Raw genomic sequence first — 22,681 nt, 5'->3', positions numbered from 1 at the left:
ATTAGGGGAGATTCAGAGTTTAAAAGGTGTTTTCATATTACTTACCTTATTTAAATCTCCCAAAAGCTATTTGAGATGGTTATTACCTCTATTTAACTGCTGAGCAGACCCTGTTCATAGGGGTTATGCGACTCCATCAAAATTAGACAGGTAGGGACTTCCCTGGTGGCGCAGTGGTTAAGAATCCGCCTGCCAATGAAGGGGACGAGGGTTCAAGCCCTGGTCCGGGAAGATCCCACATGCCACGGAGCAACTAAGCCCGTGCACCACAACTACTGAGCCTGCGCTCTAGAGCCTGTGAGCTACAACTACTGAGCCCGCATGCCACAACTACTGAAGCCCGCATGCCTAGAGCCCGTGCTCTGCAACAAAGAGAAGCCAACACAATGAGAAGCCCGCACACCGCATCGAAGAGTAGCCCCCACTCGCCGCAACTAGAGAAAGCCTGTGTGCAGCAACGAAAACCCAATGCAGCCAAAAATAAATTAATTAATTAAAAAAAAAATTAGACAGGTAGCAAGAGATAAGACTAAAACTCAGGCCTTCTGATTTGAAGTTGAATGCTTTTTTCACTGCACCGTAAGGTAGCAAAGCATAAATTATATATTTACCCTTGATACAGACTAAATGTTTACATTTAGCTCAGAGGATTGAAGGGTCAATAAGAAATCTAGGAAATGAATCAGAAGACTGAGGACCTTCACTGACATCTCAGCTCATGAAGAGGAATTACTGATGAAAACTTTGGTCTGAAGGGTTTTGGTTAGACTATCACACGACATTATAATTACTGGGGTTCAAGGAGATAGATATTGCAGAGGCAGTGATGTGTCCAGAAGTAAAGGCCTTGCTGCCCATACAAAGCAGCGGATTCTTTGTTCAATTTATTTCGATGCAAACACAAACACTGTATGTCTGGAAAACACTTGCAATGTCGGTATAATTTTAAATTGCCAAGCTTTTTTGGAATACATTCATGGAGCGATTAAATCGGCTATTTTGCTTTGGGAGATATAATTTTATATGTTATACTGCTCTCCTGAAATGCCATGCTGCTTTTCTCAGCAGTCGCATTGGCTAATAATTCAATTATTAACACAATTCATTATTTTCACGTTCAATTAGAAAGCCTTTTGCGGTGGCTTGACCTATCTCCCCAGAGCAAATGGGGCAGTTTGTAAAAGGCCAAACCACAGGGTGGAGCATTGAGAGTATGAAGCATCATATAAAATTTAACCATATTAAATGGAAATCTGCCTTACACAAGCTGCTTATCTGCGGCACAAGGCAGCTAAACTTCCAAGATAAAGGCTGGTGCGTGACACTGGGAGTGGCTCGTGTATTCTCATTTTCTCTACTTCTTCACCCTATTTTATAATTTATTGTAATTAGTACATTTCCTTTCCTCAGTTTATTCCCTGTCTCTCATCAAGCAGAGGTTGCTCTAATTCTGTGAGTCTTTCCTGGAGTCTTTTCATGGATCCTGGGCCTATTCTTTTCCAGCCTCTGCTGAAACCACTGGCTTCTGTTTCTTTCCTTTTGTGTTGTATGATCTTTATAAAGGGGGTTATAAGAAGTCAGGCAGGGACATACATGATGAATTATCTGCTGATGGATAGCATCGGAGAAGGGCAGATGAAAACCACTCACTAGTATTGGCCCAAGCACTTTTTGCCACTATTAATGAAATTTCTTTTGATCAATCAGTTGAATGGTCTCCCTCTGCATTTTAAATCTCTGATCATTTTTCTATTATGTGGTACTTTACTGATATGCATGGAAAATGAAACTGCTTACATTATTCCTACTAATAGTCACTTGGCATTGAATTTCAGGTCCTAAACCAAAGATATCTTCCACCAACTATCACAATTTTAAGGCTATCTGGTCTAGCAAATCCTAACAAAGTCTTAATTTACTATCAGGGCCTGAAGCCTCAGTTTTTCTATTTAATTCTAAATATGTTCAGTCCATTTTTAAAATGTCTCACATGTACCTAATCTTAGGAGCACACAAGACCAATATTAAAGTTTTCCCATAAGTGTAAAAGTATTTCTGGTTTGACTTTGATAATTACATCACAGTTTGTTTGGTTTTGCCTGGAATAATGACTTCTTGAAAACTATATAGGCTGTCACATAAATAAATACTTTTAAAAAGAAAAATTAATTTTTCAATATTTGGTATAATGTTATCATTATAACTAACAGAAAATTTGACTAATAGAGAAGTTAGTCAAATTGCTAACTTAAAAAGACAAATTTTTAATGTCAACAGGTTATTTCTGTTTACTAGAGTCATCTTTTAAAAAAAAAGTCAAATTCTTTTCTTAAAAAAACAGTAAATAAAACTTTAAAAAAAAGAGAAAAAAACAGTAAATATAAGAAATACAATCAAAACTATTTGGCAGTGCTCTTTTAAACAATTATCTTTTCCAGTCTATTATGAACAGTCACTGTGTTTCACCATTTTTTTCCATTTACTCCTCTGTTCATTCAGCATTGTCTAAACACTGACTTTCCCTCCCATGCTTGATTTCCACAATGTCCTCCCAGAAAAAGAAAAGTCAGGATTCAGTGACAAGACGCCTTTAAGCAGTTACCTCCTTAATAATGAAGCCAGAATGAAAGCGGGATGATATACCAAAAAGAATGCTATGCTGGACCTTGAAATCTGGTTCCAGTCACCAGTAAGCCTAATAAACTTGGCCTCAGTTTCTTCATTTGTAAAGTAAGAATAATCTTGTATTATCTCTAAAACCCCTCAATCTATTAAATACTAAGTTTAAAAAAAAAAAGCTATCAAAGAGAAATAATTGAAAAATTAAATCAAGTTTGATGCAACACAGTAAAAATGAAAATTGGTTAAAGAAACAATTTCTTGACTTTCAGAATGAGATATTCTTAATCAGCCACTTTTACTATCTCAGCAGTTATCTAAACATGTTTATTTGGTAATTATTAGAATACCTTGAAAATAAATTGACGAAGTCATGCAATATTTACTTTTATATGTTGAAATATAATTCGCTATTTTTAAATCAAGTTAGAGTCTTCCAAGACTCTAAAATAGGCTATTTCAAGGGAATTAGACATGCTCTAAGCCATTCTCCAGAAATCTTTACTTGATCTAGAATCCCCAAAACATCCAAATGAAACTGGAAAACAACTTTTGTCCAGAAGAAATATACCAGATTCTTAGAATTTACATATATAAATTGGTTGTGCAGAGTGGGCTCGCCAGAGGCTTAAAAACTGGAACTAATTTTAAGAAAAACATATGAATTTGTAACTTGCTATGGCACAACATATTATTGTTATTGTTAGTAGTGGAAAAGGAATTCAAATCTCTGATCATCCTCAAATATTGCAAAGGGATATCCTCTGATCAATTTCCTCAGAAATAACTCCTTTAAAATTCTTCTTTCGTCCATTAACCCATGCCCTCTTTTGTAGTAATTTAAGACTTCTTTTTCCCTTTTCAAATTAACATATGTATAGGAGGAAACTAACACTTATCAGTCATTTCTCTTCTACTTTACAAATAAGGCATAAAGAAACATAATCTTAGTATATTTCCTCCAAGGATAATAAGCTGTACTTCATTGTTGTTTAACAACTTGGAAAATAAAAGATGTTTTAAATGTGGGAGTGAAGTTATCAATAGCAAGTTTCCTTTAATAAAGACAAACAACGCAATACAAGCACGCTCATCTAGCCAAAAAAAAAAAAAAGGTAAGAACAATTTATTGATGACATGAACTAATACAAAATATATAAATTGCCCTTGCCTTTGGAACTGAGATTATAAATTTTTTTCATAGTCAACTAAGGTGTGATTAACATTTAAGTACAAAGGTTATTTAACATGTAAACACAAAGGTTTCTCCATGAGTTACTTTGGATTTATAGGATCCCTCTTACCAGCGTTTCTCTTGAAGCTGTGCTTTATGAAAGATGAGATGTTCAAGCACCTTATTCAACTGGGGACTATTCTTCTGAACACAAGTCCAGGCAGCAACACAGTGCCAGAGCAGGTGGTTAATTTCATATCCTTCCTGAGTAAGTTGCAAATGTTCCTGTAAATAAAATATTAAAATATATCTGAGAAAGAGTTCTTTGAATTGAATAAACATGAAAATAAATTTTAAATGCATATTTTTTCTACGCCATGTTACACCAAGTGGAGCAATTTAAATACATTTTTGTAAGTAGATATAATTAATATGAACTTAATTCTTAATATATTCTCACATGGATCCCTTGTGTTCAATGACATTTTACTTAAATACATTTTTGTAAGTATTACTTACAAAATGCATTACTTACATACATTTTTGTAAGTATATATAGTTAATATACTTAAATACGTTTTTGTAAGTATATGTTTACTTAAATACATTTACTTAAACACATTTTTGTAAGTATATTTACTTAAATACATTTTTGTAAGTATATATAGTTAATATACTTAAATACATTTTTGTAAGTATATATAGTTAATATACTTAAATACGTTTTTGTAAGTATATATTTACTTAAATACATTTACTTAAATACATTTTTGTAAGTATATTTACTTAAATACATTTTTGTAAGTATATATAGTTAATCTGAACTTAGTTCTTAATACATTACTTAAATACATTTACTTAAATTTACTTAAATACATTTTTGTAAGTATATATTGTTAATCTGAACTTAATTCTTATTATATTCTCACATGGATTCCTTGTGTTCAATGACATCAGTTCCACAATGTGACAAAAATCCTGTATCTGCTAAGGAACAACTATCAGACACAATTGTGCTTCCTAAAACCTATATGACTTAGTTCTCCCTGACACCTGGGGGAGGGAAGAGGGGAAAAGTCTGAACAATGATCAAACAGCAAGTTGGGTTTTAAAATGTGGATTTTCACTTTAAGGATCAAAATATTGCCTAGCTGGATGTGGTCAATGTCTGCAAAGTAACTATTTTAAAAGGCTACAAAATCAGAAAACAAATGGGCTATTTGTTTTTTTCTCAGAGTGCTTTCTTAAGTTTCATAGACTTAACTGATCTGCTAAAGTAACTGGTACAAAGAAACTTGATTTTATTTTTAGACACAGCACTCCCATTGAATTTTTGTCAACAGTAAAGATTCAAATACACATCCTGTGATATGTACTCAAATTACTAATTTAGCTAATATTTTATTCTTTTATGCTCAAAAGAAACACTTAAAGAGATTCCAAAGGATTTTACAATTCTCATTTACTATACAAAATAACATCAAGACTATACTTAAAGAAAGTTTTCATGTTGAGTACTCTTAAGAGAGAAAGCCAGAAGTTCATATATAAATTTTAAACTAAGCTTAAAATTTTAAACTTAGTTTTAAGTTTCTAGTCAACTGCTTATTTAAGTCTCACAGATGTGTATTGATTTACATTATGTCAGGAACACAGACGCTGGCAATAAAGGCAGGAGTAAGATAAAGTCTCTGCACAAGGCTACCGACTCAGGGGAAAAATCATCCACAAAAGCAAATGGAAACCAGTCGGTGTTTAGAATGTTAGAATATCCCAAAAAAAGCTTTATTCTAAAATAATGTAAGACAGCAGACTGAGACGTGCAGACTTCAGTAAATGTACATATTTCATCTAAATAACTCAATTTTCTGCTTTGTGGTAGAGTCTCCCCCAAAAGTGGAATCCATATAAATGAAATTATTTTCTCAAATTGCTCTAGCAGTCTGAGGCTGGATGCCTGACATCCCTCATGTTGCAAATATTCTGAATACATATGTAGGTAGATATGTTTTGAAACTTGTGGATGGCTTGACTAATTAATTTAAAACAATCAATACTTTGTTTTTTTTTAAATCATGTGTTGTGCATTGCATGGCTAGAGACTATTCAGTTAGGTCAAAAATTCTTGTTAACAAACTTATACACCATCACCAGAGAAAATTCCCAAAAGCCTTTGGTAAAGAAATGATCAGGATTTAGATAATGAAGAATATTTAAGTGTGATTTTTAATTTTATATGATACCATTTTTACTTATCACTGAAAAAGGAAAAAGAAGCCTCTGACTTCCGGAACTGATCTGACATCAATATTACTACAAGCTGGTCTGGCGCTCACAGCCAGGTCATTTTGTTCTCCTGCTGGATATAAACTCACAGAATATCAACCTCAGACAATATTGCTCTGATAAATACACAAAGCCACTTGATATTTTTGTTTCTAAGCACAGACAAAAAGTCACTGTGCCACCCACAAAACACCTAATCAGAATTGCCCCTACTTTCTGGCAGCATCAAATCTAAAGAGAATCCCTGCTTCTTTAGAGCCTCCCCCAAATCACCCAACCGAAAAGTCCAAATCCTATAATAGATTTATGCTAGCACCCTCTAACTGAGACATCACATAGTCCTTTGGGTGTGTGTTCTCTCTCTGCAACAAATAATAAAACCAGTTTTCCCAACGGCACGTGTGCTCCTGAAGGGTCCTTGAACCCGCCACACCTGGGAATTTTCCAAATAAGTGAGGATTATCTCTTATCCTTAAGAATGATATCCTTATATATATATTTCAAGCATTTGCATGGAAATTCTGCTAAAGTTTCTTCCCTGCTTTTTACTTTTTGCAAAAGAAAAAATGTATTTGCCAAACTAGAATGAATTAATATAATAATGATGATGATATGATTTAATACAATCATCATGTACATCATCAATGTAGCAGACCAAGAGGAAGCAATGCTCTGAGAGCTATTAGGTGGTGTAGAGTTCTTTGCCTTTACACTAAATCAGTCCCACCCAAGGTGTGGTTGGCAGATAAATCCCCTCTGCAAACTGTTAACTAGAGTATAGAAATAAAGAATACAGATTTAGAAACTTTTATAAAATTTGACAGTTAATTTTCTTTTCAGTCTAGTAAAAAAATTAATGCCTATATATTTGTTTCTTTTTATTTTTAGTAATTTACTATTATTGTAGTTTTAAAAGTATCAGTCTGTGACGGTCTGGAAAATTCTTTAAAAAATTATAGAGGGATTTTTACCCTCTACACAGATAGTTTGAAAAGCACTGAGCACTGCATTAAATGACTCCCAGAGAACTAGAACTTATTTTTCCCCTTCCATCTTTTTGGTGTGTGGGGTGCTTTATGACCACTTCCTACAGTTCTTTCATCTCCCCCACTTGCTGCCCAGCTTTGGGCTATGCTGGTTTGCAAACTGGCCCCCATACATGGAGAACAAGGTTGGGGGAGACCTGAGAAAGAGGCAGGCCACTCCAGATTGGCAGGTGGCAGGTTCAACAAGCAAGGAAACTTACACAGGAGGCTTGTCTTGGGCAGCTGCAAGAGAGTAGATCTCCACACCTGCCCTCCAGAATCTTAAGGTTTATGTAGATGCTTTAACTAGGTTCAATCACCTATACCATCCAAATGGTCTCAACAACACATTACGGTCTCCAGGCTGCATCCTTGGAAACAGCTCCCACTGTGGAAACGGTGGGCAGAGCGTACATTCTAAAGACAGAAAGCCCACCTACCAGAGTGTTGCCAATCTGCTGTTGGCTGAGAACTCAGATAACCCTATCAGCTTGAATTCTGTGCAAATTTGAGAAGCTCTGAGTGTCTGACCAGGCTCTCTTTGATAACAAAAATGAACTCTGAAGCATGGGCTCTATTGTGGCTGCTCGAAGGCAGCTTTCTGAGTTTCATCCTTGTTTTCAGTTATTTGGGGGATAGCTGACATTGCCATGATAGGACCCCTCAATACAAATGCATTACCTGAATAACAGGGCATGAATCATAGGATAATGCTCCTAATTTTAAAGAACCTGTGTCTCAGTCCAACCCCATTCCTAGTAACCATTTATAATTACAGTACAGCATAAAATGTCCCAAATTTAGATAGTGCCTTTAGCTTACTGAGTACTGTACTTAAAGCACTAAAGGATGAGCCTGATAATACATTTGAATGTAAATCCTGTATGTTTCCTAGTTTTCAGAAAACTATTTGTACAATACTTTAGGATGGATGCAACTATTTAGTAAATGGTCTACTGCATTTTAGTTGAATTTGAATCTACCTACTCCAAAGAACCATGTTATTATAATGTGACAAGCGTGCTTAACAAATTCAGCTTTGCTAGTGAGCAAAGAAAGGACAGAGTGGAAAACCCAATCCAGTGTTCAGGCTCTGCAATTCACAGAGCCAATTAAAGTGTACCATTTGTCAAAGTCAATGGAAACCCTGTGTCTGGATCAGCTGGAAAGAACATTAAAAGGAGAAATGGGTCCCAGCAGCAGGGAAAGGAGATTTCCTATTCTTATACAGAACCAACACCCATATTGTGTGTATCCTAATGCCTAAATCCTAACAGAATTCCTTTTTTTAAAGCAATTTTATAATAGCACTTTGAAAACAAATTATGTTTCTACTTCAATGCTTATAATATATTAAAAATAAAGTATTTTACAGTGGCCAAAATATGCTGTCATGGACCCTTTAGCATTACTGAAGGATACGAGCTGTAGGAATAAACCCACAAATCCTCTACTGTAGCATATGAATAATAAAGGGAGAGAGGATGAATACAGATATATCTTTTACAGTCCCAGTTTTCTCTCTTCTTCACCCTTACTTCTCCCAGAAGTTGAGATACATGGGTACTGAATGGGTAAATACTCAACTGAACTAGGGAGCCTGGCTTAGATTAAACTGTACTGGAGAAATTGGGCTGAAACTGGAGAACAACATTAAAATATGCCATCCAGCACTGAATCAGCTGAACCAGCAATTTTCAGCAGCACTGTGGCTACACTACCTTTTATATTCTTTATATTATGAGGTAATGGGAGTAGACAGGGGAGGGCAATAAGTCTGATAGGCTAAATTCTGTTATAATCCCTTCATAGAATCTCACGTATGGAGGTGAAATAGAACTTAAAAAGACTGAAACTATGCCCCTTTGTTCTAAAAAGTGGAAAAAAGCACAGAGACTTAGTGACTTGTCCCATTATAAGCAGATATATTCTTTTCATGTGTTGACATTCTTGCCTCTTTCACTTCAGACCAAGGTAGATCTTAACTGTATAGAAGCAGTGAACTTCCATTTCCTTGCTGTGTATGTGCACCAAGAGTGACAAAAACAGATTGATTCAAGGAGAAGCAGAATCAACACTGAAAGTTGCCGGCCTCACAAGTGGAACACTCACGTTGTCAAGATTTCACAGGATCTTATTTGTTTAAAGGAAAAACACTCAAATCATCACTATATTAAGTTAAGCACAATTAACTACACAGTTAAGCACAATTATTTAGTCAGCATAAGCATGTCCTTAGATAAAAATTATTACATTTAACTGCCTAAGTTAAAGTGAGTTCCTAAGTATATTTTTCAATAATTATTATTTATGTTTGCATGGCTCTTAATAATATATAAGGCACATGGTTTTTTGCAATCTTCACAACAACTCTGTAGATTAGTTTGGGCAAATATGACGATGATGATAATGATTATGGTCGTGGTGGTGGTTTTTTTTTTTTTGAAGTTATTCCTTCACTTCATATATGTGTGTGTGTATATATACATATATATATATATATATTTTTTTTTTTTTTTTTGGCTGCACCACGCAGCATGCAGAATCTTAGTTCCCCAACCAGGGATCAAACCCGTGCCCTCTGCAGTGGAAGCGTGGATTCTTAACCACTGGACCGCCAGGGAAGTACCCGGTGGTGTCTTTTTAAAGATAAGCAAATGGGGATTTGGAGAGCTTAATGGACCTACTCTGGATCACATAGTCAATTGGTGAACAGGCCCTTCCTCTTGAGAGTCAGTGCTTTTTCTGTTGCTCAGTATCTTAGGTTATATATTTATTGTTAAAACATTTTTGAAACTTTAAAACAAGATCCTTTTTATGCATGAAGCAATGTGTGTTCATTAGTAAGCATAACCAAATAGTTCAAATGGCTTAGTATACGTCACTCTTTATATAAATGGTTTACCAAGTTATGAGCCAAAAAGAAAACACTAACTCCTAGAAAGAACACAGATAGATGTGGTTAAATGTTCCTCCTTATAGGCTTAAATTTTAGATAGTTGTGGAAAGGGCCCAAGGGAAGCGCAGGGAAACTGTGAGGCAGCTCACAGGCAAAATGATTTTAAAAAAGAATTTTCCTTAAATTTCCTTAGTTGTTCCAACTAGCATCATATTAAATGCATTTTTCTCCTTTTTAAGAAATTATTAGAAAAACAAAATTTCTATTTATAAATTACAAAATAATAAGTATATATAACAAAAAGTAAAATAATAAAAGAATCAAGGTTTTGAAGTGTTCACTGCTTTCTTTCGGAATATATGTGAGAAAAGGAATTAAAGGCATTACAAGCCCCAAAGATTGAAGTTTGACTTTTGAAGTACATCAGCTTATAAGGTATATGAACACTGGAGTTCTGTTTGTATAATCATAGCTTATTACATACCAAGGAATTATATATAATTGGGACAGATAGTTTTCTCTAATGTTGATCATTAATATCTAAGTTAGAAATTAAAAGGAGATTTATCATATACCAGGTATTACTTTCTCAATTTTGAACCATTAAAAAATTTCAGTTGATTTTAATAGCATATTAAATGTTATTACATATGAATCATGGAAGCATAAAAATATTACACTTGCTCTCATTAACAGCCTGTACTTTACACACTCTCCCTTTAACAAAAATGTAATATCTTAAAATGTTCATTTAAAAGTCATTCTAAATTATGGTGTAATTTTTAATTAATCAGCTGAGATGGAATCTATAAGGAAGAAGGTATTATGGCATTACTCCATTTAAAGTAGTAGCAGTGGATACTGATGCCCCACTACTGATCCTACTAACTACTATCCAGGAAAATGTGCACATGACTTTAATGTCTGTGCTGTTCACTCCTCCCCTGCAGCTAAATTCATCTTCAGCCATGTTACCGAATTAGCAAGCATGATTCTTTAAGCATAGTAATCTGATCTGATTCATCATGCGCTAGGATATACTCACCATCTCAGAATCTACATTCTTGTCTTCCACAGGGCTAAAAATTGATTGAGAAGGGAGTTCTCTTTTACATACAATTTCCATGATTTTCAGAATACACTGCACATTTGAAAAGATGTTTGGATACTTGCAATATAATTCTCCAGAGAAAGAAAGTGCTATTGTAAGAAAAATAATTTGTGAGAAATATTTCATTAACATCTCACACTGCATTTCATTTGTCTTTTAGTTATTAAAATATAATTAAATTCAGTACTTAAGAGGCTGAAACTGCTGTATATTTCCCCATCTATTGAAGATTAATAATGTTATGTATGACCCCTAGTGGTATAATAGAAAACTACAAGGTAAATAATTCATATATGAGTTTATATAATTCAGAACAGCAATTACATAATGGTTGAATGACCAATTAAGTATAGTTACTACACAACAATCCCTGGAAACTTCCAGCTGAAAATAAATCAAGTCAGAATAGATATGATTCATAATGGATCCTCTGATATTGTAATCAATGTCATTGCTTTTAAACCAACATTCTCCAGTTTAATTCTTTTCAAGATGTCATTGTTGTTGATTTTTAAAAATACATAGTTTAACAACAGCAACAATTATGTCATTTAACATAAGACTATGTGGTATTTAACAGAACCATCTCTGTGCTGTTCTTTTTACAAACTTTTAAACAACCTTTGAGTTTCAGTCCATCGACACAGTGGAAAAATTAGTAATAACCACTCTTCTATTGGATGGTTGTATGGGTAGGTAGTAGCAGTAACTAATAGCCTCAGGTAGGAATCCACCTGTTGCTGAAGATGAACATGTAGCCTCAGTAGGGCTCCACTTAACAGTATGTGATAAGAGGGCAATATCTAGGATTTTATCCTTATATGAAACAAAATGTTGGAGTTCTTGCGATATATCAACAATAACAAGCCAGTGTAAGAACTTGAGGTTTTATACAAATAATTTTTCAAAATGTATTTGTCACCACTACCTGAATATTTGATGAATCACTATGCTGAACACTGTGAGGAGTTAAAAGAGATTTATAACATAACGAAGAAAGCAAAACAAGCGATAAGGTAGACACAAATTCCTATACTGTCAATCTACAGCCATGCCTTGGTTTCAGACCCTATCAAAACTTGTATCCAAAACATTTGCACTATTACCTTCTACTCCCCTCCTCTATGGCTTTTCCCATCAAATATTACTCCCTTTCTTGCATCTTGAGTCTCTTGATTTCTTATCCTACAACATATTAATCTTCTCCTCTTTTGACCTTGTTTTTTCATCCAAACTATTGACATATTTCTCCTTCCCTTCATGGCTAAGCTTTTTAAAACAGTTCACCACCTTTGTCGTATGCTTAAACTTTCCCTTCACCCTTTGTTTACCTCCAATCTGAACTTTGCTTCCACTCGGTAATGCTCCCAAGAACAATGACTTTCTGACTTCAGAAACCCATCACCCGTCTCAGACCTCCTATTGTTTAATGATTTTACAGCTCTTGATAATGTTGATCTTCTTGACTCTCCCCTCTTTGGCTTTCTATATAATCACTCCCTCCTTTTTCTACTAATTCTTCTCTACTGGTTGTTGTCTGTTACTCCAATAATCTATTAAATGTTTGTGTTCCCCAAGACTCTACTACTAGAATAAATTTCTCCCCACCACCACCTCCCATTCCCAGGTTATCTCATCCACGTTAACAGTGACGACTGTCAAATGATCCATGTTGACACCCATGAAATAAGTGATTTCCAGGCTTCACTTATTTCCCTAGTTCCAAACCTATGTTTCCAACTGGGTATATACACCTAAGTGACCTTCAAATTCAGTATGTCCAAATGTTTCTCCAAAATTTTCTCAGTTTAGAGCACCATTATCTTGACCTTATTAGTCAATATGTAAAATTTAAGATTCATCCTGAATTTGTCACTTTCCCTTATATATAGCTTAGATCCAAGGGATCACCAAGTTCAGTGTTTTCTATCTCCTAAACACTTTTCAAAACTATTTTACGGGCTTCCCTGGTGGCGCAGTGGTTGAGAATCTGCCTGCCAATGCAGGGGACACGGGCTCCAGCCCTGGTCTGGGAAGATCCCACATGCCGCGGAGCAACTAGGCCCGTGAGCCACAATTTACTGAGCCTGCGCGTCTGGAGCCTGTGCTCCGCAACAAGAGAGGCCGCGATAGTGAGAGGCCCGCACACGGCGATGAAGAGTGGCCCCCGCTTGCCGCAACTAGAGAAAGCCCTCGCACAGAAACGAAGACCCAACATAGCCATAAATAAATAAATAAAATTTAAAAAAACAAAAAACTATTTTACTCTATCCATCCCCTTTTTAGAAGTTCATACCTTTAACATCTCTTGCCTGTACGAACGTCATAGCTAATGGACCCCCTGCGTCTACTCTCCTTACTCCAGGTCAGCAACTACATCACCGCTAGGGTTACCTCACTAAAATACAAATTTAACTTTCTTGAAATCCAGTGAGTTAGATATTACAGATAAGAAAACTGAGCCACGGACAAGTTCATATGCTTAGCTAAGTAGGAAATTTAAAAGTAAAACCCAAGCAGTCTCGCCCAGAAGCTGTGCTCTTCAGTACTGCACCTATTATCTTTCACAAAAAATAAAATACAGCCTATACTCTTTATAGTGATAGTCTGAGAGTCTCAAAATAACATAAAACATTTATAAATGTAGAAAATAAAATACAGTCTACCGTATAAATATGGTTGAAGCCTAAGTAAATGTTGTTTAAAACTTTCCAGGTGACCATGAAGGAAATATATAAAAAGTCGTAAGAAGACCAAATAGCCAATCTGTCAAAAAAGAAAGAAAAAAGCATTTTTGTGTTGCATCAATAAATGTTTAAAAACCAGAAGGAAAATAAACCATTTCATTATTACATTTGCTTTTGATGAAACAATTTCAAATTCATTTGAGATTGTATGCTTTTGAAATAACTTTAAAACATTTGTATCAAGGTTAAAATACTGGTTCAGCAAAAAAAATTCATAAATCATCTCTCCATTACATATAATGACCAATACTGAATACTATTTTGTTCTATGTCCTTTAGAACAGTATTTTTCAAATTGCAAATCATGCCCCTTAAGTGAGTCATGAAATCAATACAAAGGGGATTTTTAAGTAAAATAAAAGAGAAAATATCATAGTACATTGCACAGTGCCTTGTCTCAGTATATAGACGAATGTGGATTGCAATAGTTTTGAGAAATATTCTGCCTGTGCATAGTATGTTGTACTGAAGTCCCCATTCCCTCATGAAAACACACACACACACATACACAATGTCATTACTAAATACACACTTTCATATCTTACTTCTGTGAAGTTTAAAATACATGTATAGTTAAAACTGTTTTACATAGACAACAGAAAATTAAATATCTGCAAAAATATATAAGATTTCACAAAAAATGAGAAAAAAAACACACTATAGAAATAAATGGAATGTAAATGCCTAAATTGCTAAATCATAAGATTATGGAAAAGGACCAAATAATAATAATAACTACCATTATATCACTATCAAGATATACATATATGCAAATCCTCTTAACATCTTAACAATGGTACAGGGTATTATTAGATCTACATGTAAAAAAATAAATTAAATTCAAAAGATGATTCTACCAAGTCTCAGTGCTTCACCCAAGACTATTAAGCAAATAAGTAGCATTACTGGAATTCAAACCCAGGACTGTGTGTTCTGCATCAAAAGACATGAACTTTCTATTACAGCAGTGATTTCCAAATATTTTTACCAAAAACTTCTATCATTAAAATAAATTCTAAGAACGCACCATGAATATTTGTAAATACATCCATAAATTATAAACATGCACCATTTATCGACTTTTAAAAATAAATAAAAATAAAATGTTTATGTCATGCCAAGGGATCTCTTCACATAAAGCACTTTGATATAGTACTATGCTTCTCCAAGAGACTGAAGTTAGATGAGAAGGAAGTGGAGATCAACAGATCATTTAAAAGAATATTGCAATACTCTAAGTGAGCATATTAAAGTTGGAAATAATAAATTCATCAGAAGAAGAATAATTTAAGATTTTGCAAGTGATCACAGAAGGATATTGAAAGCAATACTTTAAAATTTTAACGTGGGTCTGAAGAGAAAAATACATAGTCAACATATCAGTTTGCATAACTGCTGTATTATACACCAATGAAGTGAAACTCTATACAACCATGCTTGGAAAAATGGTTTTAAAAGCTTTCATCTGTAATATTCTGAAAAGCCAGATTTTTGTTGAAAAATCTGCCAGTCTTTATCTCTAAGGAATTCTGGAACTTTCTATTCATCTGTCCTCATGTTTCATTTGTGTACATACTCTCTCTGTAGGTTTGCCTCCTAGAGTAAATTTCTGCTTGTCAGTTTCTTTCCCTGCTCACCTGTCTTTTCTTCCTTTATTCTTTCACCCCCTTCTTTCCTTCTCTTTTCATCTTTTCTTATCTTCATTTCTCTGTTATCTAACCATGAAATAGAAATGCTGAATAATATTTATTATGTATTACATTGTAATAGTTGGTGATGTGTTTCATGTTCTTTATAGAAGCTTGAAGAACACTGTTTATATTCCTATCTAAAATATATTAAACCGGGCTTCCTTGGTGGTGCAGTGGTTAGGAGTCCGCCTGCCAATGCAGGGGACGTGGGTTCGAGCACTGGTCCGGGAGAATCCCACATGCTGTGGAGCAACTAAGCCCGTGCGCCACAACAACTGAGCCTGCGCTCTAGAGGATGCATCCCACAATTACCGAAGCCCACGTGCCTACAGCCCGTGCTCCAGAACAAGAGAAGCCACTGCAATGAGAAGCCTACACACCGCAATGAAGAGTAGCCCCACTCGCCACAACTAGAGAAAGCCTGCGCACAGCAACGAAGACCCAACGCAGCCAAAAATAAATAATAAATAATTTAAAATAAATAAAAATAAAATAAAATATATTAAACCTACTGTTGCTTATATGTTATTCCTATACTTTAATAAGTAGACATCATTAGTTAAGATTCTACACTCAGCGGAAAACAATGAGGAAAGAATGCACACAAAATTGGAAAGTAAGTAATATTAGGGAATCAGGTATTTCTGGCTCTTCCCAACCCTGAGCTACATACTTCTTTGTGAAAAGAGAAACAAAATGGTGCATATTAAGGTGAGTAATGCCTTTATGGCAATACCATTAAATATACCATTCTGTCAACACGAAAAGATCAAAAGAGAAATTTCCAACTGACTGTTAGATATATAATGAAATTCCTACAAAGACAAGGAGGATAACTGACATGGCTTCTTGCCTGAAATCAAAGGCACTTATAAAGCATGCTGATTTCTACTAGCTAATTTATATTATCTAGAACAATAAAAAGTAAGCACTAAAATTAGTAAATCTGAGAGCCAAGGTAAATGAGTAGAATCATAGCTGAGAGTCCACTGGACTGTGGGTTTCAAAATCTTCTCTGCTGAGATCTTGGGTAATTCACTTAGACTCTCAATGCCTAGTCTGTGGAATGGTGGATAATAATAGCACCTACCTTTTAGGACTTTTGCAAAGATTAAATAAGCTATTATGTCTAATATAGCTAAAGCACTGATCATTGTGCAATGCAAATAGTCTAAACATCCAGATGAGAGGATACAGGCATCTTTTTAAAATTCAATGAATCCATGGTATACGTAAATTATAAGCAATATGTGCAATGGCTAAAACTTTATTTTATAGCCATTTTTATTGCTGGCAGAAATATAAAAGGCAAGAAATGGAAAAAGGTCAGTAAAGGAGATGAGAAGGAAAGGAAAGAAAAGCCACACTTTCTCTATGTTTTTCCACTCCACTCTTTTTCCATCATAAACTAATATATCCATCTTTTGGTATTATATATAAATCTGAAATCCCAAAATAATTATATAAATATAAGCTCTTAAATATCGCCATAATGAACAGTTTGGGAAATAAAGAGGAAAGAAGAAAAAGACATTATAATTTTACTTGTCTCTTTGCCTCCTGTTCTTCTAGAAAAGCATCAGTTCTTTGCATGTTCAATTTCTGTTATGTGTTCTCTGTATCCTGCCTGGTGTCCATAAGTCTTTTACCCCCAAACATATCAGAGAAGATCTAGACCTAATTTATAAGGTCTGAAACACATATCTTCCAAAAATGTCCTGGCTGACTCATGAATATCTTCACGCTCATTTTCTAACAGTTCATAATCAAAATTAAATAAGGAAAAAATATATTTTTGCAAATAATACCATACTTAATTTCAAATGATATATATACACATATATGTCAATTGAGATATATACATATGTATATATTTCTTTATTCTTAAAATTATTCTTCTTGCTTTTCTTTGCAATAAAACCATTAGTTAAGCTAAATTTCTTTGACTAATAATACATTTTGCAGCAGGCAGCCTTGATCATCACAGGAAGTAGAACCATATGTCTTCTAGGACCTTATGAAACATGAGCTACATAAACATAGTTTCCCATCTTATGGCTCTAAAACGACATAGAATACTGAGAGAACAACTCATCTTCTCAAATCCGGCAACAATTTAAGAATTATCAGTCAGCATTTTTAAATGGAAAAGTGGCATTTAGCAATCCTTAAAATAGATAGGAGAACATTTCTCCAAAGAAGATATACAAATTGCCAACAAACACATGAAAGGATGCTCAACATCACTAATCATTAGAGAAATGCAAATCAAAACCACAATGAGGTATCACCTCACACCAGTCAGAATGGCCATCATCAAAAAATCTACAAACAATAAATGCTGGAGAGGGTGTGGAGAAAAGGGAACCCTCTTGCACTGTTGGTGGGAATGTAAATTGATACAGCCACTATGGAGAACAGTATGGAGGTTCCTTAAAAAAACTAAAAACACAACTACCATACGACCCAGCAATCCCACTACTGGGCATATACCCTGAGAAAACCATAATTCAAAAAGAGTCATGTACCACAATGTTCATTGCAGCTCTATTTACAATAGCCAGGACATGGAAGCAACCTAAGTGTCCATCGACAGATGAATGGATAAAGAAGATGTGGCACATATATACAATGGAATATTACTCAGCCATAAAAAGAAACGAAATTGAGTTATTCGTAGTGAGATGGATGGACCTAGAGTCTGTCATACAGAGTGAAGTAAGTCAGAAAGAGAAAAACAAATACCATATGCTAACACATATATATAGAACCTAAAAAAAAAAAAAATGGTTCTGAAGAACCTAGGGGCAGAACAGGAATAAAGATGCAGATGTAGAGAATGGACTTGAGGACACAGGGAGGGGGAAGGGTAAGCTGGGACGAAGTGAGAGAGTGGCATGGACTTATATACACTGCCAAATGTAAAATAGATAGCTAGTGGGAAGCAGCCACATAGCACAGGGAGATCAGCTCTGTGCTCTGTGACCACCTAGAGGGGTGGGATAGGGAGGGTGGGAGTGAGACGCAAAAGGGAGGAGATATGGGGATATATGTATATGTATAGCTGTTCACTTTGTTATAAAGCAGAAACTAAAACACCATTGTAAAGCAATTATACTCCAATAACGATGTTAAAAAAAAAAAAAAGAGAGGAGAAAAGCTATATATACTCAGAAATAAGTACAAACTTGATTTTTAATTAAATGTTATTTTCTTACATAGTTGGTGAAACTGTATTTTCTCAAACTATCTCCATTTGCATATCCAGCAATAATGTAATGTCCACATTTAGAGGAGATTAAAATAAGCTACCAAACGAGAATATTCTGTAATAAAACCAAATGGCCTGTTTAGCTCCTGAAACAGATATCATGTGGCTAGATGTAGTACATGTAGCAATTAAAACACATTAAAATTATTTTAAAACTTACCTTTGCCAGCTTTATTTCAACTGAGTATAAGTACGTCTTTAGGAATGCATCACAACAGAGTCTATATAAAACTGATTCCGCAACAAAAAATAAGGCAGGCAGATGATCGTAATCAAAGGTAGCATGATCCAGGGAAGCATAAAGCATATTTAAAGCTTCTGAAATATTAAAAAGTATAATTTATAAATTATGCTGCTTTTCTACATACTACAATTAAGTCTTCTAATTAACTATTTGCTCAGTCACCAAGACCACATTGTGGTTTTAAAATATTCACAAAGTCTTTGACATCCCTCCCATCAAGAGGTGAAGTCTATGCCTCCTTCCCCTTGAACCTGAGCAGGCGTGTGACTGCTTCAACTAATAGAATGTGGCAGAAGTGACACTGCATGACTTCCAAGGCTAGATCAGAAAAGGCAATACAGTTGCCCCCTCTATCTCTTTGTCAAGATACTACCTTTGGAATTCTAAGCTGCCATGTAGGACATTCAACTACTCAGAAGTCACTAAGCCAGAGAGACTACAGAGGTGGGGGAGGGCGGGGAGGGGGAAGAGGCAAGGAGAGAGAGAAATGCCCTAGGAGCTCCAGCTCTTCCACCCGACACAAAATAGATCACTAGGCCACATATATAATGGTGGGGAAATAGGACAGAACTGGATGACAAAAGACAGTGCTCAAGATAAGTGCTATAAAAGAGAAAAGTAGAAGACTAGAAAATCAAAGCAGAGGAAATAAGGCCCAGTGGAGCTGAACAAGGAAGAATATAGCGCTAAGGCCCTACAGAACATTGCACCTCACGTCATTACAGGCATACCTCATCTTATTCACTTTAATTATGCTTTGCAGATATTGTATTTTTTACAAATTGAGGGTTTGTGGCAACCTTGCGTCTAGCAAGTCTATCAGTGCCACTTTTCCAACAGCATTATTTTTTAATTAAGGTATGTACATTTCAGACGTAATGCTATTGCACATTTGATAGACTACAGTATAGTGTAAGCATAACTTTTACATGCACTGTGAAACAAAAAAATTAATGTGACTCGCTTTATTACAATATTCGCTTTATTATGGTGATCTGGAACCAGACTCACAATATATCCAAGAATGTGCCTGTACAAAGATTTTGAGGCGCTTTCATGAACAAAACTGAGGTTTAATTGACAGAGAAGAGCAAGGGGCTGCTGGTTGCTGGTAAGCCAAGATTGTTTACTTCAATATCATTTAAACATTTAATAGGGTCAGGCTGTGGATAGCACTGTGATGAAGTGCCATAAAGGCAAGTTAAATAAAAAATCATTCTTATTCTTCCTGTTGCTTGAAAGCTCCCAGATAGCACTACAAAACCCAATTTATAAGGGGAAATACTCTCTGACCTCATATGGTTAACATTCAAAAACTCATTTTAAAAGGCATACACATAAAATTTTAAAAATACAGAAGAAACTTTATTTCCTTAAAATAATGTTTTTTAATTTCTTTTTTAGATTGGTTGGAGGGTGGTTTAAAAGGAGACAGAAATAAGTGATAAATGAAAAGGTAATGAGTAAAATGGCTATTTAAAACAAGTGGAAAACAAATGGCCATTTGGTTAATGTTTTACGAGTAAAAATTATAAAACGCAGAAACGAATTTCTCTAAAGTATAGTGCATCATGTTATTGAAAATCACTAAATGACATTTTATATTACTTTTTAATTAGTTACTAATTTTAGAAAAAAGCAATAAAGACTCTCCTGAGCAAAAGTTTTTAAAACAATTTCGTAATTAAAAAGTTGAGCAGCCAAATTCATAAATTCAAAATTACAAAAGGACCTTTCATAATGAAACATTATCAGGTATTTCAATAGAGAAAGGCAGATTTTCCTTGGCTCCTGCACAATTTCTAAATATTAAAGTTCTCAAATTATGCCTTCACTGCTAATCTAGAAAATACTTAGGGTAACTAAGAAGAGCTTAGTTAGAGGACATACCATCTTGGATTTCTCCTTTGCACTGAGCCAGATATACTACTTCAGTCCATGTCGTAGGAAGATGCACATGCCTCCCAGTACCTAAGGTTTTGAGACCCAATTTCCTCTGTTATGGGGAAGATAAAAGAGGCAAACAAAAATGTACAGCTTTTAAATTTAATATATATTTATTTTTATTATCTATACTTTATTTATTCTATTATTTATTTTATTATTTATAATTTATTAATATTTTATTTGTTTTTATTGAATATAGTTGATTTACAATATTGTTTTAGTTTCAGGTGTACAGCAAAGTGATTCAGTTATACATATACATCAATAAATATATATTCTTTTTCAGATTCTTTTCCATTACAGGTTATAACACGACATTGAATATAGTTTCCTGTGCTATACAGTAAGTCCTTGTTGTTTATCTATTTTATATATAGTAGTGTGTATCTGTTAATCCCATACTCCTAATTTATCCCTCCCTGACACTCTTCCCTTTGGTAATCATAAGTTTGTTTTCTATGTCTGTGTGTCTGATTCTGTTTTGTAAATAAGTTAATTTGTATTATTTTTTTAGATTCCACATGTAAGTGATATCATATATTTGTTTTTCTCTGTCTGACTTACTTCACCTAGTATGATAATCTCCAGATCCATCCATATTGCTGCAAATGGCAATACTTCATTCTTTTTATGGCTGAGTAATATTCTTTTATATATATATATATATACATATATATACATACATATATATACATATATATACACACATATATATACATATATATATACATACATATATATACATATATATATATATCACATCTTCTTTATCCATTCACCTGTCAATGGATACTTAGGTTGCTTCCATGTTTTGGCTATTGTAAATAGTGCTGCTACAAACATTGGGGTGCATGTATCTTTTTGAATTAGACTTTTCATCTTTTCTAGATATATGCCCAGGAGTGGAATTGCTGGATCATATGGTAACTCTATTTAAGTTTTTTAAGGAACCTCCATACTGTTTTGCATAGTGGCTGCACCAATTTACATTCCCACCAACAATATAGTAGGGTTCATTTTCCTCCATACCCTCTCCAGCATTTGTTATTTGTAGACTTTTTGATAATGGCCATTCTGATCAGTGTGAGGTGATACCTCATTATGGTATGGATTTGCATTTCTCTAACAATTAGTGATGTTGAGCATCTTTTCATGTGCCTGTTGGCCATCTGTATGTCTTCTTTGGAGAAACATCTAGTTAGGTCTTTTGCCCATTTTTTGATTGGGTTGTTTGGGGTTTCTTTGATATTGAGCTGTATGAGCTGTTTTGCATATTTTGGAAACTAAGCCCTTGTCAGTTGCATCACTTGCAAATACTTCCTCCCAGTCCACAAGTTATCTTTTCATTTTGTGTATGGTTTCCTTTGCTGTGCAAAAGCTTATGAGTTTGATTAGGTCCCATTTGTTTATTTTTGCTTTTATTTCTATTGCCTTGGGAGACTAACCTAAGAAAATACTGGTGTACTTTATGTCAGAGAATGTTTTGCCAATGTTCTCTCCTAGAAGTTTTATGGTGTCATGTCTTATATTTAAGTCTTTAAGTCATTTTGAGTTTATATTTGTCTATGGTGTGAGGGTGTGTTCTAACTTCACTGATTTACATGTGGCTGTACAGTTTTCCCACTACCACTTGTTGAAGAGACTGCCCATTGTATATCATTGCCTCC

General features: G+C 34.6%; 1 protein-coding gene across 1 annotated transcript in view; it reads right to left on the bottom strand.

The window, feature by feature from the left end:
• The window catches only part of TMEM232 (transmembrane protein 232), a 263,618-nt gene that overhangs the window by 203,397 nt on the left and 37,540 nt on the right, over positions 1–22,681 (bottom strand). The window contains 5 exon segments of the mRNA XM_082455780.1: positions 3,924–4,078; positions 11,049–11,203; positions 13,781–13,880; positions 18,984–19,141; positions 20,958–21,063. Of these exon segments, the coding sequence (XP_082311906.1) occupies positions 3,924–4,078; positions 11,049–11,203; positions 13,781–13,880; positions 18,984–19,141; positions 20,958–21,063 (674 nt within the window).

The sequence above is a fragment of the Balaenoptera physalus genome (assembly GCF_965194825.1).
Source record: "Balaenoptera physalus genome assembly, chromosome: 3".
Lineage (NCBI taxonomy): Eukaryota > Metazoa > Chordata > Mammalia > Artiodactyla > Balaenopteridae > Balaenoptera > Balaenoptera physalus.
Note: the sequence above shows the minus strand (reverse complement) of the source record. Positions and strands in the feature narration are given on the sequence as shown.